This window comes from Psittacula echo (assembly GCF_963264785.1).
Source record: "Psittacula echo genome assembly, chromosome: 1".
In the NCBI taxonomy this organism is placed as follows: Eukaryota; Metazoa; Chordata; class Aves; order Psittaciformes; family Psittacidae; genus Psittacula; species Psittacula echo.
This window is the reverse complement of record NC_137735.1, coordinates 75,278,034-75,299,992: the sequence shown is the minus strand read 5'-3', so window position 1 is coordinate 75,299,992 and position 21,959 is coordinate 75,278,034. Positions and strand designations below refer to the sequence as shown.

Genomic DNA, 21,959 nt, shown 5'->3' with positions numbered 1-21,959 from the left:
ACAGCTTGGTGTCATGGGCAAACTTGCTGAGGGTGCACTCAATCCCACTGTCCATGTCACCGACAAAGATGTTGAAGAAGACTGGTCCCAACACTGATCCCTGAGGGACACCACTCATTACTGGTCTCCATTCACATTGAACCAGATCCTCTCCTACAGTAGGCCCAAGGTCTTCATTCTCACAGTCCCTGCTTCTGCCTTCTGAGACTTGGGTGGTGTGATCAGAGCATTTGCCAGTGGAGACTGAGGCAAAGAAGTCATCAAGAACCTCAGCCTTCTCCAAATCCAGGGTAGCCAGTTCTCCTGATAGCTTCTGGAGAGGGCTCACGTTGTCCCTAGTCTGTCCTTTATTTGCAATGTACCTGTAGAATCCCTTCCTGTTATCTTTCACTTCCCTAGCCAAGTTTAATTCTAACTGGGCCTTAGCTTTCCTCACCTGGTCCCTAGCTTCCCAGACAACATCCCTGTATTCTTCCCAGGCCGCCTGTCCTTGCTTCTGTCTTTTACAAGTCTCTTTTTTCCCCTCAAAGTTTCCTCAGCAGCTCCTTATCCATCCAAGGAGGTCTCCTGCTCCTCCTGCTGCACTTCCTTCTAGTTGGGATGCAACACTCCTGAGCTTGGAGCAGGTGATCCTTCAATATCAACCAACAGTCTTGGGCCCCCCTGCCCTCTAGGGCTGTATCCCATGGAACCTTACTAAGCAGGTTCCTGAAGAGGCCAAATTCTGCTCTCTTGAAGTCCAGGGCAGTGAGCTTGCTGCACACTCTTGCTGTCCTGAGGATCTTGAATTTGACCATCTCATGATCACTACAACCAAGGCTGCCCTGAAGCGTCACATTTCCAATGAGCCCTTCCCTGTTGGTGAGCATGAGGTCAAGCATGGCACCTCTCCTTGTCAGCTCCTCTGTTACTTGCAGAAGGAAGTTGTCTTCCACACAATCGAGGAACCTCCTGAATTACTCGGAGGGCTGTGCCATCCCTCCAACAGATCTCAGGGTGGTTGAAGTCCCCATGAGAACCCTCAAAATGATTTTTATCCTACTGGCTACAATAATGATAACTAAATCAAACCTAGAGGGAATGTCCTAATTCTCAGTTTTGGTGGGGTTTTTGATTGTTTGCTTTGGGGTTTTGTGTTTAGTAATTGCTATCAAAATATAAACCTAAAACAAACCCTAAACCAAAACAACAATAAAACCTCAGAACAAGATCAGAAATTACGTAGACTAAAGCTAAAGTGATCTGCCATCAGAGATTGTCCTTTTTGGATACAGTTGAGCTCCTCTGAAATGAAACCTGGGAAATATATCAATTCAAAAGTGAGCTCATCACACTTATATGAACATGGAATACAGTGTGAATTGCAGGAGTGAAATCTGTACTCAACATTTTGTCTTGTTTTTTAAGTATCAAATAGATGCAAATTGAATGAATCATCTTTTTGAGCTGGAAGCTTAGAAGGCATTAGCGACGTTCCGAAATGCAGTGTTTTATATAAACACAGCAAAAGCGGGAGGGGAAAAATGAAAACATTCCAAGGCATGCAACAGGGGAACTCAATAACCCTCACATTTCACTCGGTGGGACTTCATTTCTGTGTGCTGGGCAGGCTGGATGCTGGAAAGCAGTTCCCCGCACCCCACTGCAATGCTATTTCCATGCATAGCTGGCCTGGTAGGTGTAAAAATAGACCTGGCATCATGCGAATTGGAAATGGTCACCGAGTGCTGCCTGCAGTTGCTGAGGTTTCGGGTTCTCTGTGACACAGGGAGCCCAGTATGAGTGACTGGGGAGAGGGATCCTCCTCCCGGATCATTGGTTGTCCTTTGGAAACACTGGGCACCCTCCGTGGTGGAAGGGCAGTCCCACTTGCTGGAGTTAGCAGAAGAACTGATATGGGCAATGCACCGATCTGCCACTCTTGTCATTCAGATAAGGGTGTAAGAATACAAGGAAACATGCAGGATTTGGATAAAATCCTGGACTATTATGGATGCAACAGTGAAGAAAGTATGGTAAGTCTTGGCTGAAGAAAACAATAATCAAATGGAAAAATTAGGATCAGGGTTATGCATGTTAGATTTGAAAAAGATCTTTTTGCTCAGCCTAAATCTTACTTGGTAGCTTGCAATAATAAGAGATTATTAGGGTTGAACCCTAAATATTTAGAGATTATAAATAATATAGAGATTATTTATTATTGTAAATAATAAGAGATTATTAAACCCTAAATATGTCCATGCTTAAACTTTGCTTTGCTATTGTGGCTGACTGTAATTAAAAAGCAGCTGTCATTAAGCTGTGCAGTCACTTCAAAGTGTTGGCAGCTACCAAGAGGTCTGGGTGTATGGAGTGAGAACATCATTGAAATGAGCCCTTAAATAAATGGATGTAATCAATTATTGTGGTTTACACGTCTGCTAGAACTGATCCTTCACAGATCATTCTCAGAACTTGAACTCAGAAACTTTTTTAAAGCTGTTTTGTGCCCGGTACATGATGATATTTTCTGGTTTTGCAGCTGAGACCAAGCCCACAGAACCATACACAGATGAGGGTCACAGTGAGTGGGAGCAGGCACATGCAGGGGGGCTCATGCTGCAGGACTTGAGTTAGGCATAATGCAATAAATGATTGTAACAGCCATGTCAGCATTCATTTTGTGTACCAGAAGAAAATCATGGAAGTGAACATTTGCATAATGTCTGTGGCAAAGGAAGTGCCTCTTTTTCTTCATCCTCTGGGAAATATGTTATTAAATGGTTATTTCATTCAAAACTGTCAAGGAAAGGATGTAGTGTCAAAACTTCTGGCAGAACAAGAAGATCAGAAAACTTTTAATGTCTGTATATCCAAATAATATGTTCTTCCATGTTGCTCTAAAATAGAATTGTTCTCGGGTCAATGTTACACTTTGCACTTGCATTAATTACTGCAGTGCATTGTAGGAAATGTAGCTGGGATGAGTTTGGTGTTCATAAGGACAAGGGAGAGTGGAGCAGCTCATGAGAAGTTTTGCTTTGTCCCAGAAATTAATTTTGCTGCTGTTTTGGTTTTTTGCTAGGAAATTATTTTGGCTGAAATTTTCTGACCAGTTTTACTGAGTATTTCGCTGCCAGCACAGTCACACCAGTTCCTCAGAAATAAAACTTCCTTTGAGATAAAATGTGAAATTAAACCATTTCTTTGAGCTTTCAGACAAGTTTTTTCCTCTCAACAAGCAGTTTGAGCTTGAATTAACAAAAAGAGCAGCATGTGGTCTTCGGCTATTCTTTACCTCCCTTGTTTTTTTTTTTTTTCCTGGATACTTTTCAGTCAGCATTCAGAGCTTTTCATAGCAGGCAGAGATTGAGCATTTTGATAATGTATTTGATACATTTAATCATAAGATCTTGTCTTTTTATATAGCTCTGGTAGGGACTGACAGAGCCCCTTCAGAACATCTGTCTTGATTCACATGTTGTAGTGCTTGATGGATTACAAAGGAAAATTGCTGTATTTCTTTAAGAAGCTTTACAGACTCTCACTGTATTTATTATTATACATAATGATGCCTTAAAAAATGGTTAAAAAAAAAAATTGTAATTCAGAAATGTCAGCAAAGTTTTGTCCTGAAGGAGAAATTATATATTGTTTTTCTCCCAAAGCATCAAACTTCCTTAGCTATGCATTTTCTATGCCCTTATGTAGCTGTAGCCATGCTCACTGTTGTGGTTTATTAAAGAGTGCCACATCAAGCTGCATGTAATGACTCCAGGAATCTTGTACAAGGGACAAGGGTCATAGTAATTCAGTTGGTGTTCAGCCAACACAAGTGGCAAAATTGCTCTTCATAATCTAATCTTTTCTAAACTAAAATTCAGTACAGTCTGCTGCTTCAGGTCTGTCTTGCTGAAGAGATCAGGAGTGTGTTGGTTTGACAATCCTGGATTTACTGTATGATGCCAAATAACTGTCTCAAATGAGTATTGAAATTTTGATACTGAATTCACATTTGAAATAATAGCAGCTTTAAAAAAAATCAAGACTCTATTATCCTGTATTATAGATGTAATTCTGTTGTGGTTTTTTTTGGTGGTTTGTTTTTTTTTTTAATGTCTCTCTTTATTCTCTTTCTTTACTTGGATTATTTAATTACCTTAATGTTTACTCTTGAAAGTATATGCTGCAGTCTTGCTTCATGGTGCTGGGTGATGTTGTATTTCGGGAGAGACTCCCATTTCTACAGCAAATGTAGCAATGAGCGAGTGCCTGGGGGTGAAACCAGAATGTTTTACTTACTGAAGCAGGCCAGATCATTACAGTCTTCTAGAAAAGGGTCTTACACACAGTGGAAAATGTGGCCAAAAAGCTATTAATTCTCTTTATTTTAGACACTTCAAGTGAGATAAACTGCTTTTAGGAAGGATTCCTTTTCATTATTAGTGGATGCCATAGAGAGCCTCTGGCCTGTATGAACTGGAGGTGTAGCTTTTATACAGGTGAAGTTAGATGAAACTTGTTTGTCTCTTGGCTGAATTGTTGGAAATTTAGGCCCAAGATTGCTGTTGTTTTGTTTTACAGGTAGTGTTTAGCTGGGAATTATGGGGACACAATTAGTGCTTAATGTCATGACCAATATATAAACAGCAAATGTCACGGTTAACAAAGACTTTGCATGGTTTAGATACTCTTCAAGTGGCACTGAATTAAAAGCTGCTGCATTTCAGTAACACCCATTTTGTTTGCATCTATTTTAGTCCATCTCAAAGGAACATGAAATTGTTTTTTTCTGTTCATGGTGCCAGTAAACTTGAATCAATAGGCAATTGGTTAATGGTTTTTAGATAAGCAGAGCTGTTTGATTTTTAGCACTAATGGTGTTAGCACTTTCTTGTATTAGAAAAAGTCTCTTGGACAATAAGACAAGGGATGGAAGGGGATGAAAAATTAAAGAGTGATAAAATTATCAACAGTCTGTCATAAACTTCACTTACAGGCTAGATTTTTCTTAAGCCTAGTGATTATTCTTCTAGATACCATTGGAATGGCATCCTAATTCTTTCTCGAGATATTCCAGCATTATTACCTCTCTATTTCAGAACATCGTCAGTAATGGAAACTTGCCATGGAAACCATTTAAATGCCTGCCAAGTTCTAAAGTTGTTCCTGACACCTCAAAAGCTCAATATATGACACTCAGATGATCCTAAAATTTTTTTCTTCCTTTAATATTATTCAGTTCCTGTAGTGGAAATCTTGATTCCATATCAGTATTTAAAAGACTTCAGTAAATGTGTGTCACCTAGGAAAACTAAGACTGGTCCTGTGGATCTTTTGAACATGTCTTGAATCCTTCTTTCAGGAAATGAGTAAATGATACTTTCACTCAAATTCCAGCACAGGATTTTTTCCCATTAAACAATAGCATAATATATTTCTATTCTTAGAGTATTTTAAAAGTCTTAGTAAAAGACATGAGGAATATAACACATGCCTCAAGTTCAGCCAGTACTGATGTGCTGTTCTGGATTAGAACCCAATTTCTGATGTTACTTTGTATTTTAAAATCAGTATGGATTGAAATACCTTCTATCCTTTCCAATACTGCATTTGAAGGAACATGCAGCTGGGCAAAAGACTTTTCTTCTATTCTTTTTCATAGAAAAGTATGTGGTTTTGCCTCAGTTCTCACAAATCCTTCATTGAGATAGTAAAAGTCAGCTGGCAGCTATGTCAAATTAATGAAGTGGAGTGGGAGGACTCCTACAGATGTCTGTGGCAGCTATGTATCATAAAGGGTTTATAGAAGACATTTGCTCCTTGGCTCAATAAGGGTTGATTTTACATGAGTTTTCTCTTCCTTTTTTGCCTTTGCTGTATTTGATAATATTGGCCCAAACTCAGCAACACAGTTAAGCAGGTGTTTAAATCCATCCTTTAGCAAGTAACTGAAACCTGTTTAACTTGAGCTCAGCTGGACCTCAAGATATGGTAAAATTAAGCATATTTTTAAGTGTTTTGCCAAACATAGTCCTTTATTCTTCTCCTGGTTAAAATGAAGCCAGACTGATTAGGTATTTGTACATTCCAGTGGAAAGAAAAGTGGCTGGATGGCTGGTATCACAGTATCACAGTATGTTAGAGATTGGAAGGGACCTCAAGAGATCATCTAGTCCAATCCCCCTGCCAGAGCAGGAACACCTAGATAAGGTTACACAGGAATGTGTCCAGGCGGGTTTTGAATGTCTCCAGAGAAGGAGACTCCACAACCTCCCTGGGCAGCCTGTTCCAGTGTTCTGTCACCCTCACTGAGAAGAAGTTTCTTCTCAAGTTTAAGTGGAACCTCTTGTGTTCCAGTTTATACCCATTACCCCTTGTCCTATCATTGTTTGCCATTGAGAAGAGCCTGGCTCCATCCTCATGACACTCCCCCTTTATATATTTATATACACTAATAAGGTCCCCCCGCAGTCTCCTCTTCTCCAAACTATAGAGACCCAGCTCCCTCAGCCTTTCCTCATAAGGGAGATGCTCCACTCCCTTAATCGTCTTAGTTGCCCTGCGCTGGACTCTCTCCAGCAGTTCCCTGTCCTTCTTGAACTGAGGGGCCCAGAACTGGACACAATATTCCAGATGTGGTCTCACCAGGGCAGAGTAGAGGGGAAGGAGGACCTCTCTCGACCTACTGACCACCCCCCTTCTAATACACCCCAGGATGCCATTGGCCTTCTTGGCCACAAGGGCACAGTGTTGGCTCATGGTCATCCTGCCGTCCACTAGGACCCCCAGGTCCCTCTCCCCTACACTACTCTCTAACAGGTCGTTCCCCAACCTATATTGGTACCCTGCCAGTATCTTGCTAGCTCTGGAATTTTAAGGACTTGGCTAAAGAGTTAAAGGTCTTGAAATATAACCACGAGCATGAATTGAAAATCATCCCTTATGAATAATAGGGAATTTTCCCATCAATATCAGAAGATAGGATAGTTGAAACATGGCTTTTCCATTGGTAAAAATCAGAAGGGTCCATAAGGATGTACTAACTTTCAGGTGTGTCTGTCTGAAGCATTGTAGCAGGAGCTGGTATTCATATAAAGCTGTTAGCCAGGCATTGTTTTCTCCCCTTATGCTACTCAAAAAATAGATATTTGTTTTTAACAACAAGAAGAAACTTTTTAAATATCAAATGCAGCTTTCTGAGCACAGTCTTCGTAGTAATATTTGAAAGTGCTACAAAACTGTCATATACAAATATTGAAATTACTGGAAAAAATATTTCAATTCAACAGTTATTAAAAATATATTCAAATTACAATGCATTTTCTATTTTGTGCTGTGCGTAAGTCATAATGCTTTCCTCAACTTAGTTTTATTTTCTTAGCTTCTTTTTTGCATTGGCTCTTTCCATGTCTGGTCATACCAATTAAATTAATTTCTCAGGGATGCTTTAAGTCTTGAATGTTGTTGCACACTATATCTCCGTTATGTTGCAATATCCTTGTCTGACACAGGAAAGCTTTTTTTGGATAATAAACACAAACAACATTGGTCTGCTCCCACCTACTTTGGCTCTATATAATTTTGGCTTTTACACATCCCTTAGTAGATCAAATGGGAGACTATTAATTTTGAGGAACACAGGACATGCTGAAGGGGTCACTTCTGAATCTAGGCAACTCTCACAGGTTTCTGTGTCAGGCAGTCATTTTCTGCATTTAAATATTTGCCAACAAGTTTTGAGTTGAAATCACTTAATATTTTAATCCTAGGTCATATGCAGTATATAGCACAAAAGCTTCTTTTCTTGTAGCTATTTCACCATCTTGTTATTACACAGGTTTTGTTTTTTTTTTTTGTTTTTTTTTTTCTGTGAATAACAACAGCCTTTATGCCAAAGTGCAGGCCCATGTCCATACTGTATGCAACATCATGGTGAGGGAACCTCCAGCTCAGTGCTGATAGAAATGGTGTCAGCTTCTCCAGCTCCTTCAGGACATTCTATAATTAATTGGCCTAAATACTCAAAGCACCTTAAATTATTCAGCTGAATATTATGTACTTAGTATTTTAATTTTTCTGATTTATAACCATCATAGAACCATAGAATAGTTAGGGTTGGAAAGGACCTTAAGATCATCCAGTTCCAACCCCCCTGCCATGGGCAGGGACACCTCACACTAAACCATGCCACCCAAGGCTCTAACCTGGCCTTGAACACCACCAACATAGAGAAATAGACCCCTGAGATGAAAATAATTATTTGCTAGGTGCTATTAGCTACATCTTGCAGAGAATATTTAACTTGCTACTAGTGATCTCTTGTCTTTGGAAGCTTGTCTTCCTATTTACACTTCACAGTTCCTGTGATTGAGGTTCTCATTTCCTAAATGAGGGGTTTTGTTTTGTTTTTTTTTTTTTTTTTTTTCATTTAAGAACTGTGATTTAATCTATCTTCCTTCATGTCTTCCAGTAAATTAATGGGAGGAAAACATACATTTTTATAAGCAATGATGTTGCTTTGAAAGTAAAGCACTGTTGTATTTCTTTTCTTTCAGAACATGAATGTTATCTCATTAAAGGCTAGGAAAATATGTTTCCATTGTAGCTGTTATCTTATGTAACTCATTTACCGCTGTTAGATCCCTGAGCCTGTGCCGTTGCAAGTGCAAGATTTAGCTCATGTTCTCGCATGTGTACCAGAACCGCAGGCTGAGACTCTGCTGGGTTAGTTTAATTTAAACAAATTGATGAAAAAATCCTTTGCCTTCTTGCAGTCATAGCTGCATCTTAGGCTTGCTATTCACAAGCATTGTGACCATTGCTGCGTTGTGATGCCCTTTGGAGATGAGCAGCACTTTCAGCTCAATAAAAAAATAATTTGGGGTACAAAAGGGAAAATGTGAGGTGCTGAAAAACTAGCTGTCACATTTTACAGAAGCTGTTTCATTATGAAAAAACATTCCTTTTGAAGTCCCATCTTCTGTGTTTGAGTGCTGGTATGGGGAAAGCTACCATACCTCGCAAAAAATAGGTACGTGACAAATAAGTTTGGTACTGGTAACACCTCCTCTGTGCTGCTCTTTGAGTCACACCCAATTGAAGGATGGCTGGTCGGAGCAGATGGTTTCTGAGATCAGAGTATAACCAAGCCAACTGGGACAAGATTCAGTGGTTGTCTCAAGGGTAGGAGCATAAATTGATACTTTGGAAAGTATGGCATAGTAAAAAATGAATGGAAAGTGTTTCCGTACCTGTCATTCTGCCCTCTGCATCTTTTAAGTACTGAAAACCTCGAGCAGCTATGAAAACCTGTTTAGATTATGCAGCTTTCCTTCTGCAGTGAGCTGAATTCTCAACTCCAGGCACTACCTGAGTATATTAACATTATAAGCCACCAGTCAATTAAGATCTTTTTAATGAATAAGAGTTACCAAGCCATCAGCATTTTACTAATTATAGAAATAGCTGTTGGCCAAACAGTGTCTTATAACTCTGGGGTTTGTAAATGGCATTAGCGCTGTCGGGTAACCCTGAGGATGACCTATTGATGGATTCAGTTCAATGCTGACTGTACATGCAACAATAGAGGATTCAGTTCAACGTGGAAGTGTTTATAACTGCTAAAGATTTGGGTTCCTTGCTTTATATAAAGTATACTTGTTAGTAGCAGACTTTGCTCACCTCCTCATCAGGGCCAGCCCCTTCAAAAGTTATAGCTAAATCATTTTTCTCAATAAAATCAAAGCAGTATGTCCCAGAGTTGATGCTTGAAAGGTAGGTCAGAAAGTGTTGTTAGTATTCAGATATACACTTTAATACACATACAAACCAAAAATATTAAATTAAGGTGTAAAACTACTGTATAGTTATTATATATCAGTTTTGAATTCTGTTTTTGCTGTCATTCAATTAATAAACTGCATTTAACAGATGGGAATTGTTCAGTAAGCCTTGTTGTGAGACTATTCTCCTGCAGAGATATTTGTGATTATGTGCATACTGGGATCATTCACCTTATCTGAAGTGGTTTGGGTAATGTTATTATGAAAGCTATCTTTTGAAAACTGAAAACTCTTACTCCCTGTCTTTCCTTCTCTAAGCATGAAGCTGGATTTCACCAGCACATTTGAATGTGTGGAGAAATTCTTGTCAGTTTCATACAGCATATGATTTCATTATTTATTCTCTCATAACTCTATAAAATGCTTTGAGAAAAAGACGTGTGCTACACACAGTAAGTAATGTGGTATGTATACTATGGGACAGGAAAGGCAACCAGAGTGAGGATGGAGGAATCAGAAGGCAAAATACCCATTTCCATTTATGATCAAGTTAATGAGATTCCCTGAGCTATAAGTTCCAAATTCAGGCACAATTCTGGTGTTGCAATTAGGAAGAAAGATGTTGAATCTACAGCCTCTCGGTCATTTAAAAAAAACTCAATATATTCACTCGATCATTTCTTAAATTTTATTATGTAGTGTCTGACAAGTAGGTACTTACAAAGAACACATTTGCATTTTGCTGTGAGTGTACTTAAAGTTATAAAGATTTTTTTCACATAGTAGTTTATTTCTTTATAGTGTTCTGAAAATTCTCATATCTGACTGAAATGATCTGTCCTCAGTCAGAAGTTAATAAAGAAAAGTTAAGTTAAAAGATAGCAGATTTTTATAAGGTTCAATAATCACAGAATGGTTTGGGTTAGAAAGGACCTTAAAGCTCATTAGTTCCAACCCCCTGCGATGGGCATTGACACCTTCCATGAGACCAGGTTGCTCCAAGCCTCATCCAACCTGGCCTTGAACACTGCCAGGGATGGGGAAGCCGCAGCTTCTCAGGGCAACCTGTACCAGGGCCTCACCACCCTCAAAGGATGAGAACTTCTTCCTAATAACACGAAATATTCCTCACTGGTGTTTGTATGTGAATTTGTATGTAAAGTAGCTGAATTGCTACTTCATGTCTTTAATTTGTGTGTTCAAGTTTGATCTAAATGAGAACATCAGGCAAGTCTGTGAGAAATTATTTTGAAATAGGAGAGGCCAGACTAGGAAGAGGTGGGTACAATCATATTCATCTAATATGAGATCAGTACATGGTACAGAGAGAAAATGCATAAAAATCCAAAACTCCTGTTTGCTAGGATTTTCCAGAATACCTAAATGAAGCATCAAAATCTCATCATGTTTCACTGGGATTTTAGCAATTTTGTTCCTTTTCTATATGCAGTTGAGCACTGCTATTTCAGAGTGAGAACGTACGCAGCAAGAGATGCTTCTGGAATAAAAGTTCCTGTACAGGGAGTTAATAATGAAACATTAATTCATAATAATTTTTCATGTAGACAAGAATCTCATATTCTTCACTGTGATCAATTTTCAGGTGTAAGTGCTGTGTCTTTAAGTAATATGCCTTGCAGTAATTTGATTTGGAGATAACAAAAGTACAAATCAAGGAAATGAGAATCTATTTTGAAAGCACGGCGTGCTTCTTCTTAGTGATAAACACATGGAATGTTGTTCTGTGATCTTGGTTACAGTCTCAGCTTCCAGCAGTAATTGAGACTTTCATGGTTTTAATCTTTTATGTTACTCTGCCTGAAAGTAAGACAAGCCATGATTGATTCATCCCTAATAAAACAAAAGTTTTAGATGTTCATTTCTTGCATCATTCTTGCTTCACCTTTTTAAAGTATAAAAGGAGATGATCCTTGGCAGTGTTCAAGGCCAGGCTGGTTGGGGCTTAGAGCAACCTAACCTGCTCTTGTGGAAGGTGTGGCAGGGGGATGGAACTGGATGAGCTTTAGGGTCACTTCCAACCCAGACTTTTCTATGGTTGCACATTCAGCCTGGTAAATTAATTGTTGTAATAGTAAAGCATATTAAAAAAAGATAGTGAAAAAGAAGGCAAAATGTGTGTCCTGTTGAGGGCTTAATTTTCAGAGTGCCAGGATTTACCCCTCAAGCACTCAAATTTTTTTTCTTTGTTAATGTTTTTACCAAGACAGTTGATTTTTCAAGGCCATTGAAACTCTAAAATTTCATAGTTTTCTGTGCGCATACACCTCACAGGAGAGGGTACAGCTGTAACAGCTAGCATTCAATCTTAAAAGAGATCTCTTTCAAACACCTGTCAGAATCAGCTCCTATGTCAAGCTTCAGCCAGACGCTTTCCTGACTGAAGCCTGAAGCTATAAAAAAGGATTCTGCCACCTTGAATTCCTGCTCTACCTTCCCCTTTACCCTGCTGCCTGTTTAGAAACGATGGTTTGTTTTCCTAATGGTGAAAGACATGGAAAATGTGCTGAAGTTTGCTGAAAGGAATTTAAAAGGAAATATTTTTATCTTGGCATGTAGTGCAGTTGTAAGAAGAATCATTTTGATGACATCCATCTGTTGCAGATTAAAATAGGCTGGAAGTGGGGATTGGGAAGTGAGTTCGTATGGCGTGATAAGTAGAGTGTGACTTATATAAAGGCATTGAAATGACTTGGGTGACTGAAATAAACTGCTTTGTATTAATAAACTGCATCAGTATTAATAAAGTGAAGGTGGGAGGCTTTTAGGATGGTCTTTTAGGATGTGAAAGAATGGCTTTCACCTGGTGTTCCTGATAGGGAGGGGAAATTAGATGAGGAGCATGATAGGTCGGAGGTGTTTCAGTGCTGGTCCAGCAGCATGTGTGCCCTCCTGTGACTCTTTAATCACCTCCCTACAAAATAGGCTTTTACAGTTATTTATCTGCTTTCTGAAACTCACTCCTATTCTGTTTACTTATTCTAAGCATGGAAATTTTTGCTGTCCATGTGCACATTCTGAACTGCTTGCTCTGTTTAATCACTACTTTTGTTGCATGACTTTATTTTTTCTCCTGATATCTGCAGTTGCATTTACCTCCATGTAGGTTCACATGTGGGTGAATACCAAAAGTATGTGCTGGTTTTCAAATAGCTAATGTGATTTCATGCCATAACTGTGGATAAAGGCAAGTGGGCTGGCGCATTTCATGCTCCCTGGCTTAACAGCACATCCCACATGCTAGTGGGGAAATAAAAACATGATTTTATTTATTTTTAACCTCTAAATGCTAATGGGGCTTTAAATGTGAAAATATGAATGCAGGCAGTTTAAAAGTGGGCATATTTACAACATTATCCTGGATTTAGATACTCAGGCTTAAGTACTTCATCTGCTTGGGTGTATGGTTAGAACCATCTTAGCACTTGCAGTGCTGCCTATTTTGGTGGGACTTCTTTTTTCCTTTAACATGCCCTACTTCTGTGTTATAGGTGATAAAATGCGTCCATAGGACTGTTTTGCTCTTTGATATTCTTTTTTTCTCCAGCGTGAAACTGTTTTAAGCCAGTGTGTGTGTGAATGAATATAGTAGTCATGTAATATTTATGCCAAGTACAAATTCAAGGCCAATGTGTGTTTTCTTAAGTGCCATGGCTGATAATAGGATTGGTCAATTACTTTCCAGAGTTTTGAGCACATATATATATATATATATATATATTCACACACACACATATTTAAACCCCAGAGAACTATGGCTAGCAGGTTAATGTACTTATTTTTTTTCATGTTGCTGGTTTTGGTTACTATGATTTCAGGTTTTTTTCTTTGCTTCTTGCTAAATTTTGAACTTCAGCACTATTTTGTTCACTCTGACAGGTCTTCAGTTTTTTTGTGCCACTGTTGCCTTAAATTTGTGTATGCTAATTAATGCAGATATGATGCAAAGTCAGTTTTCTTCACAATTTTGTTCTCCTCCAGAATAAAATATGGAACCCTTTCCTTGGGGATGAAGTTGTGCTCTCTTCTAAGCAGAAATTAACTAGAGATTTGTTTTCTTCTTATCTTTCCACAGTCTGACAGCAATGCAAGCTTCCTCCGAGCTGCCAGAGCTGGCAATCTGGACAAAGTAGTGGAATACTTGAAAAGTGGAATAGACATTAACACATGTAATCAGGTAAGATATTTGAAGCGCAGAAGTTCACGAGAGCAGGTTGCAAGAATTCCCCCTCAAAACTACTTTTTTCCAGCTAAATTACTTCACACAGATGTTTTGATTCACCTCAAGTGATGTTTTCAGTCTTGTTATTCAGTGGTATCTTTTGAGAGGAAACTCATAATCTCTATATAATTATGCTGGTTTTAATAAAGCTTTGTATAAGCCTTTCTGGGCTCCCCTTTCTTGCCCGCGTCTCACAGGTATGGAGAGCTGTTAGTGAAGTAACTATAATCAAAGCTTAGGATATGCTTTGGGAGTCTAATTATGAAGTCTGTAGTGAATTTCTGGTTCTAATGGAAATGTGGAAGTCTGAGGTTTCCCTTGCTCATTTTGTGAGATCTCAGCTGGTGAATAAGCATTCAGTGGGTGGTACTTCCAGCTGACTTGCTAACTTGTGTTCAAGGAGATGAAAATCTTATGGCTCGCTTGGATTAGCACTGCAATTCGAATTACCCTCACGTGTTTAGGGAGTAGCCATGGCTTTTACCTTGCTTCAGAAAAGCATAAATTTAAATATGTTTTTATCACTGGTCAATCTTATCCATAACATAGAATCAGAGACTCAAGTAGATTGGAAAAGACCTGTAAGATCACCAAGCCCATCCATGACCCCAGCACTGCCATGTCACTGAGGACCTCACCTACATGGTTTGTAAATGCTTCCAGGGATGGTGATTCCACCACTGCCTTGAGCAGCCTGTTCCAATGCCTGACCACCCTTTCAGTGAAGAAATTGTTCCTAATATCCAGTCTAAACTTCCCCTGGTGCAGCTTGAGGCCGTTTCCTCTTGTCCTATCACTTGTTACTTGGGAGAAGAGACCAACCCCCCCCTCAGTACAGCCTCCTTTCAGGTAGTTGTAGAGAATTATAAGATTCCTCCTTAAGCCTTCTACAGACTAAAACTCCCCAGTTTCCTCAGCCGTTCCCCATTAGACTTTTGCTCCAGACCCTTCACCAGCTCTGTTGCCCTTCTCTGGACCTGATTTAGCACCTCAATGTCTGTCTTGTAGTGAGGGGCCCAGAACTGAACACAGAAGTTGGTTTACATATTGCTATAAAAAGATACTTAAATTTTCTGCTCAGTATACAACCTTCCCTTTCAAGAAAGTTATTACTGCTGTAAAATACACTGTTAAAGTGTGATATGATGTTTTAGCTTGGCTCTTTTGTGAGTCGGACATGTAAATGAAATTACTTGTACTTCATAGCCTAGGGACCTACATTTGCAACATTTAGTTAAGTGACTAGTACCATAAAATTTAGTAAGACTGTAACTGTGACTTAAAAGAAATACGCAAGTAAGTGTCTGCATCAGTCCTGAAAAATGTCTTGACACTCTGGTGAAATCGATGGCAGTTCTTTGAGGGGCAACATGGAAGCTCAAGCTGTGTGGTGTCCAACTTCGCCCTAATTCTTAGCCAGATTTAATCAAAATTATCACTAACTAGGCAATGGCTATGAATTTTTGAAGTAAAATTGTTTTAAAGTTATTTTTAAACAACATTAAAAATCAGTAAATCATCCAATAGAGATGTTGCGTAAGCTGTTTTTACCTCGTACGTCATGAGGCGGGCTAAAATTCTAGTGCACCATGTAAGTAGAAGCTTTCAAGACTCTTCACCTTCACAGACTGCAGTGTCAGGTTCAGCTTGTTGGCAGCAGAGTTTGTTCTGTTCGGCTCCAACAGTGGAATTGCTGTATAGAGGAAGAGTTCCTGGTAAAAAGATGCACATATTCAAGGGAAGTTTGGGGGCAGAGAAGGCTGTGAGCATGCTGCCCTGACATAGATTGACAGTGCTGTCTGTCTTGAGCAAGGTTTCTGTGAATAACAACTGTTCATGAAAGGTGTTGTTAGTGAGGCATCCCTGGTTATACTCCCATGTCACAGAATCGTAGAATGGTTTGAGTTGGAAAGGACCTTAAGATCATCTAGTTCCAATTCCCCTGTACATAACAATTATAAGAAAAACTCCTGTGCTTTGGCTACATTTGGGAACAATGTGAGCTTGCCTATGCTGTTAAATGACCTGTGTTCGTCCGTCCGTGTCCCCCCCCCTCCCCCCGCCAAGTTTCACCTGAGTCCTGGTTCCCTGATCACCTACGCCATATGTGTATTAGTTGGCTCTCAGGTTCCGTCTAGCTTAAAGTAGCTGGTTTTCTCTGTGATGAGATTAAAAAAAAAAAATCCATTTTCTTGGATAGCCTGTGGATTGATGCTATTTCAGGAACTTTCCTCCAGAGAAAACAAAACATGCAGACACTGTGCCTTTGAGCTGTGGTGCCCCACTGGTAGCAGGAGAAGGCTGAGGCAGGAAGTGGTAGATAGGAGGGACCTAGGGTGCCATGGGGAGAGCTGGCCAAGGCAGCTTCTCAGCTCTGCTGGGGGCTTGGGCACAGCCCTGACAGGAACCTAGGGTGTGAGGGATAGATTGACAAGAGTTTCTTGGTATTCTCAAGATCTCCAAGTCCTTAATTTTATGGAAAATTAGCTGCGTGTTCAATTTTTGAACTACATTTCAGTCCTAATTAATTTAATTGAAGTCTGCATCTAAATGTAGTCTGAAGAAGGCTGGTTTCCTGAACTGGAGCCTTATACTATCCAAACATTATCAATACCACCAAGAAAGCCTCCACAAAAGTCCCCACTCCATTTCTGATATTTACATGCTGACATTCAGACTGGAAAAATGTCAGCACTCACTAAACTACCCATAATTATAGCCATTATTTATTTTTTCCTTAAGAGTAAATGGAAGAATGAGAAATGAAATAATCTAAAAATATTTTGAGATATTACCTTCCCTGCTGGAGAAAAGCTGCAGGTAATTAAGGTAGGCGTGTGTCAAATAGAAGTTAGGACACAAAAGGGAGAGCAGTTTGGTTGTCTGTGCTAAGGAATTTAGTGATGAGCAGAGTGAGAACTGGGGCTTTGCATGTGCTGCTTATTGAAGACACATAGAATCTTGTCTTACTGTCTAGGAGAAAGTTGCCCTTAAAAGAAAATACTTGCTGAGTTATATGGGGCACAACCCAGTAAACCTCAAGTTGACCAGCTAAGAAAGGGTAAATCTAGTCTCAAGCTTTTGTATTCAAATAGATCCAGCAAATTTTATGTCTTGGTTATATTGACAAAAAGGATCACACCCAGGACAGAGGCCAGTTAATATGATAATTACTTGAAAACATTACAAGTGTTCTTTTGCCACTGGTCATATTCTCTTGCTTGCTCTAAAAGGAATATGACCAGGGTTGCTGCAAATTTGTCTCCTGGCAAGGTGCTTCCCACCTACAGCTGGCTGGCAAAGCTTCTCTTGCATCGTAAGGTCAAAATCAGAGCCAGATGAATGCAATGAGTGATTTCTCAATGGCTTGAAATAGATGAAGCCTTCCTGGGTGATAGGTTGCAATGCCACAAACTTTCAGAATCTGTGGGTTTACACTGTGATTAAGATCAAAGCTGGACTTATACCTGAGCTTATTAGAGTTAAAAAGCTGGTTGACGGGTGTGCAAAACATAAAAATCCCATAGTAATGTGATTTAGTTAATTTCACCTGGCATCTGAGTTAACTCAGAACTTTTCTAGACTGTGTAAAGTGTTTTGAGTTCTTGAAAAGAACTCAAATAGAACTCAAATTGAGTAGAACAACAACAAGCTAAAATAACCCCATCAGATTTATGAACAAAATTAATCTCTAATTTTATCCAGGAATAGCTTGCCTCCATGCATTAGCTGATCTGCTTCCCTGAAGACAGTGACTAGTCTGTGGGAGTTCCCAAGTTCAAAGAAGAAAATCCCTTGGTGCAAATTTGATCCTCATGCCTAGTGAGCCCGATTTGTTGGCCTTCACCATCCACTGAGCCACGAGTAGGCCCTTCACTTTCTTGCAAACTCTTGATTCTGGTGTCATATAAAATTGCTTTTGGATAACTAAAACCCTTAGCTTCTGTTTATTAAGAATCACTGGTATATTGTAAATTTTACTGGGAGTGAAGTAGATGACTCTTGTAGATGTTAGGGAGTAGTGAATAAGCTACTGCAGCCTTACAGTTATTCCTCCTCCTCCTCCTTCTTGGGGTTTGAATGAGGTGTCAATGTGGTTGTGCTCCAGCTATCTGAGGGGAAAACCTAGCACACTCCGTGCAAAACACAGGGGGTGTATTTTATTTTTAAGAGTGAGATATCTGAATGCTTTTCAAAAAATGAACCCTTGTTCAAGATTTTTTTCCCTCAGTTTAATGCTATTTTTAGACTAGATCCCGTCTCAGAAAACAGTAGCTAACGTTAAGAGTAAGCTTTCCTGAACACAGATAGCACAAGAAGATGCTTTCTTCAGTTTTAGCGTTTGTTTCTCACATCCTAAGTTTCACAGAGATCTGTCTTTATAGGAAATCAGATTATTTGCCCAATTTAACTGTTTCCAAAATCTGATGGAACTTAAAGTTTCTGGATATTCTGAACACAGGGATTAGTTACAATTATTAATACAGTTATATAGTTAATAATTAGTTATTATTTAACTATGCTTTGTTGCATGCTACCTTCATATCAAGTTAAATTAGTATGGAATTACATATGTTAATCTGAATTCAAGCACTATCATCTATTGGGAGAGAATTAGAAGTGTCAGGGGACAGAATTCACCTGTTTTAAAAACCATTCCTTTAAAACCAAAAATCTAACTGCTGGTATTTTATAGAATGGAAAACTGGTAACCGTTGGAAATGTCTGATTCCTTTAAAGCTATTTTCCTTATGGTATAAACAAAGTTAGTTTAGGACATGGTTGCTGTTTCTAGTTATTAACGTAGCAAAACAACTTGCTTCTGAATATTTGCTACTTTGAGTAGCAAAGTGGACTTTAATTTTACAGTTTACATTTGTACAGCCCATAGTTCTAGCAGAAATTAGACCCCAAAATCTAATCAGTTCATCAGCTGCATGCTGTGTTTTAAAACACAAGTGGTAATCCAACAGGCAACATAAAGAAATGTTTTCCCATCTTGTCTTTGAAGACTTGTCAGTTTTCATTGACTTTCTTTTTAGGAAAGAAAACTTTGATGGATTTTGGCATTTGTTTTAAAGAATTCTGTGTTCACAAGGAATGTGTTAAGCCTGCTACCTCGAACAGAACAGGACTCAAATACTAGATAATTTTGGATTGCCTCTGGCTCCAAGGCTTTTCAAAACATCAGTCGTTTTGGCTTGCTCTTGTTTTGTTGGCTTCTTTGCTTCAGTTATAGGGAGAAAGAGCACCAGCTATTAACTACTCTGTCATTTAGTCCCAATGGAAAGCAGCTAACACTCCCAGCAATGCTGATTATAGACTGTATGCATGATGGGGTCAGCCAATATCATGTGTTGATGTCATTCAGTGGGTTAATTCATTTTAATGAATTCATAGGCTATAAAGCAATATGAAGGGAGAATTTTCATAATCTGAAGTGATTCTTCTTTTTTTTAAGCATCCACTTTATTTCTTTGTGATATTTTGGGAAAAAACTTAACAAATTGTCAAACTTGATAAGACCATGCCCAGCTCTCTAGTGTGCGCTTTCCCAAATCCTCCTTTAAAAGAGGTTGACCACATGGGCTTTCTATTTGTTAAAGAGATTTATTTAGAAACTTTGCAGCAACCTTAGGCTGACATCTGTTAAAGAGATGGAGAAAAGTATTTGGCTTTAACAAAGGCTATGATAAGTCGTCTTTTTAGTCTCTGGCTCTGCTTGTGAGTGCAGATGCCTTCTAAGCTCTAGCAAAACATGTAAAGGAGTTAGCACAACCATGCAGAGTTAGTCAAAATAACTTCTTAAATTTTATGGTGTTTTTAACTTACGTTCTTGGCCTGTTAGTGTATATATATGTGTGTATATATATATCTATATAAAAGCCTGTGAATACAGCATCAGCGGAGGGAGCTTAGTCAAAGTGTGTGACATTTCAAGCTTCAAGAGAATGTTGAAACATTAACAAAGCAGATTTATACTATAACAGATAATAGACCATTATATCCTGAAGTAACACAAGCAAATACTTACATGCTTAAAGATTTTTTTTTCCCACTTCCTTCAAGCCGTTTCTTTCCCCCATCTACACATTTTCATGTTCCTTATACATCTCACTAAGCCTCACCAGGAAAAGGTGGGTAAAGCTTTCTGGGACCACCAGGTTATGGTCTGTACCTGTCACAGCTGAGCTTGGAGGAGAGGGTGTGAAAACTCCCACTGTGCCCATATTGCAGCTTTGGTATACAGCTTCTCAGTGAAGCTGTGGCAATGCTAGACAGCTGCTGGGGCTGTATTTTGTCTTTTTAATAAGTCAGTACCACCACTGCAGAAGTAATCTTGGCTGTGCCCTGGCTTGGTGGTCAGACTGCACTGTCAGAAGTATGTGTGCAGCTCCAGACCAAGTGATTGAGTGACCTGAGGTGCGGAAAGGAGGCTGGGGATAGAAATGCACACAGAACAGGAGAAGCAGAAGCACTTCTGATATCAGTGCTGATTTTGCTGGTTTAAAATGTTCTTTGAGCTATAGGTTCATCTGATACTCAGCCAATAATTTGTCTTTCCACTGAGTCAGTTTGCTTTGGCATAACAGGGTTAGGCAGGAATAAGCCATTACTGCTGCTGGAGGTAACAGTGATCCGGTTGATGTCCCATAAGGAGTAAATGGCACAGCAGGATTGATACCAAACCAGGTAGCAGCTGAAGAACTTTCATTCTGTGAAGATCACTCCATGAGGCAACTGAAGGCAAAGGCAGAAGTAGCATGGACTTCCTTGTGTGATTTTCAGACAATAGCAGTGAAGTTCAGTGCCTGTATTCTGGGAAAAAAGGGACTGACTTTTGACTGCCTTAGAAAAGGTTGGTGATTTCAGTGATGTATAAGAAATCTGTAGGCTTTTCTGGTGTAGTGAAAATATGCAGGGTGACAATATAATAGGTGTTGTGAACAGCAGTGGAATGTGTGCACATTTATGGCACTCTACGGGTTATAAAATGCTGATATGTTTAGCTCAGTGGCAGAGGAGAAAAAGAACTGAGGGAATTGGGCTCTGCAGGGAAACACTTGAGCCAGGCTTGGAAGGCTTAGTATTATGTTCTCTTGTGAGAGTCAGAATTACAGATGAGCCTCTAAAAGAAATGTAGTTATGGTATATGTATGCTTTGTGGGGAGGAGCAGTCCCTATGCTATACAGTTTTGCTTGGCTGACAACTAATTTCATCTCCTCCCCTCCCAACTTTTTGGTAGGCATGGGAGAGAAAAAGGCAAGTGCCAGAAGTCTTTGTTCTAAACAAGAAGAATCTAGTTGACAGGAACGGGGGGAGTTGCATTGGTTAAATCTGAGTTTCCGTCACCATAGCAGGGATCAGCCATGTGGGAAATAATTACAGCATTGGTTCTGATTATGGAGGAACAAAGCTTGCTTTAAGACTTCAGTTGCTCTGGCCCTCAACATGTAAAGTGCAGTGTTTGCTTCTGCTTGCCCCAGCTTACTTTATTAAAGGAATTACAGAATTTGAATGTCTACAGTAGGAGCTGTATTTAGGCTGTAGTTGCTTCCCATAGCCTTTTTATTTGACCTCCTGTATTCATTTTATCTTTGTTTTAATGAATGAAGACAGTCATACATTGCAAAGAAATTTACCTAATCTGTGCAACAATATTAGCTTTCAGCTGCTTAATCTGGTATTACTAGATATGTCTTAGAGGTATGAAGTAGGTATTCTAATTCAGGTATTATGGAGGTATTATACAGGTATTATAAGAGCTTGCTACTGATTAAGCACTGGGACAGTCTCTGCTGTTTGTGGACTTCAATCTGCTCACAAAGGGTGAAAAGTATTAATGGCATGTCATTAATACAATTAATAATACATTAACAACAATACATCAGCTGTGTAAAATTGTAAGGAGTCAATGTTTCCCTTCATACTCATAGAAAATGTTGATGACTGA

General features: G+C 39.2%; 1 protein-coding gene across 1 annotated transcript in view; it reads left to right on the top strand.

Annotated features, from left to right (window-relative positions):
- The window catches only part of ANK2 (ankyrin 2), a gene marked incomplete at its 5' end in the record, with an annotated part of 189,955 nt that overhangs the window by 25,685 nt on the left and 142,311 nt on the right, over positions 1-21,959 (top strand). Inside the window, one exon of the mRNA XM_080621291.1 lies at positions 13,858-13,959. Coding sequence (XP_080477417.1) covers positions 13,858-13,959 — 102 coding nt within the window. The remainder of the gene's footprint in view (positions 1-13,857; positions 13,960-21,959) is intronic.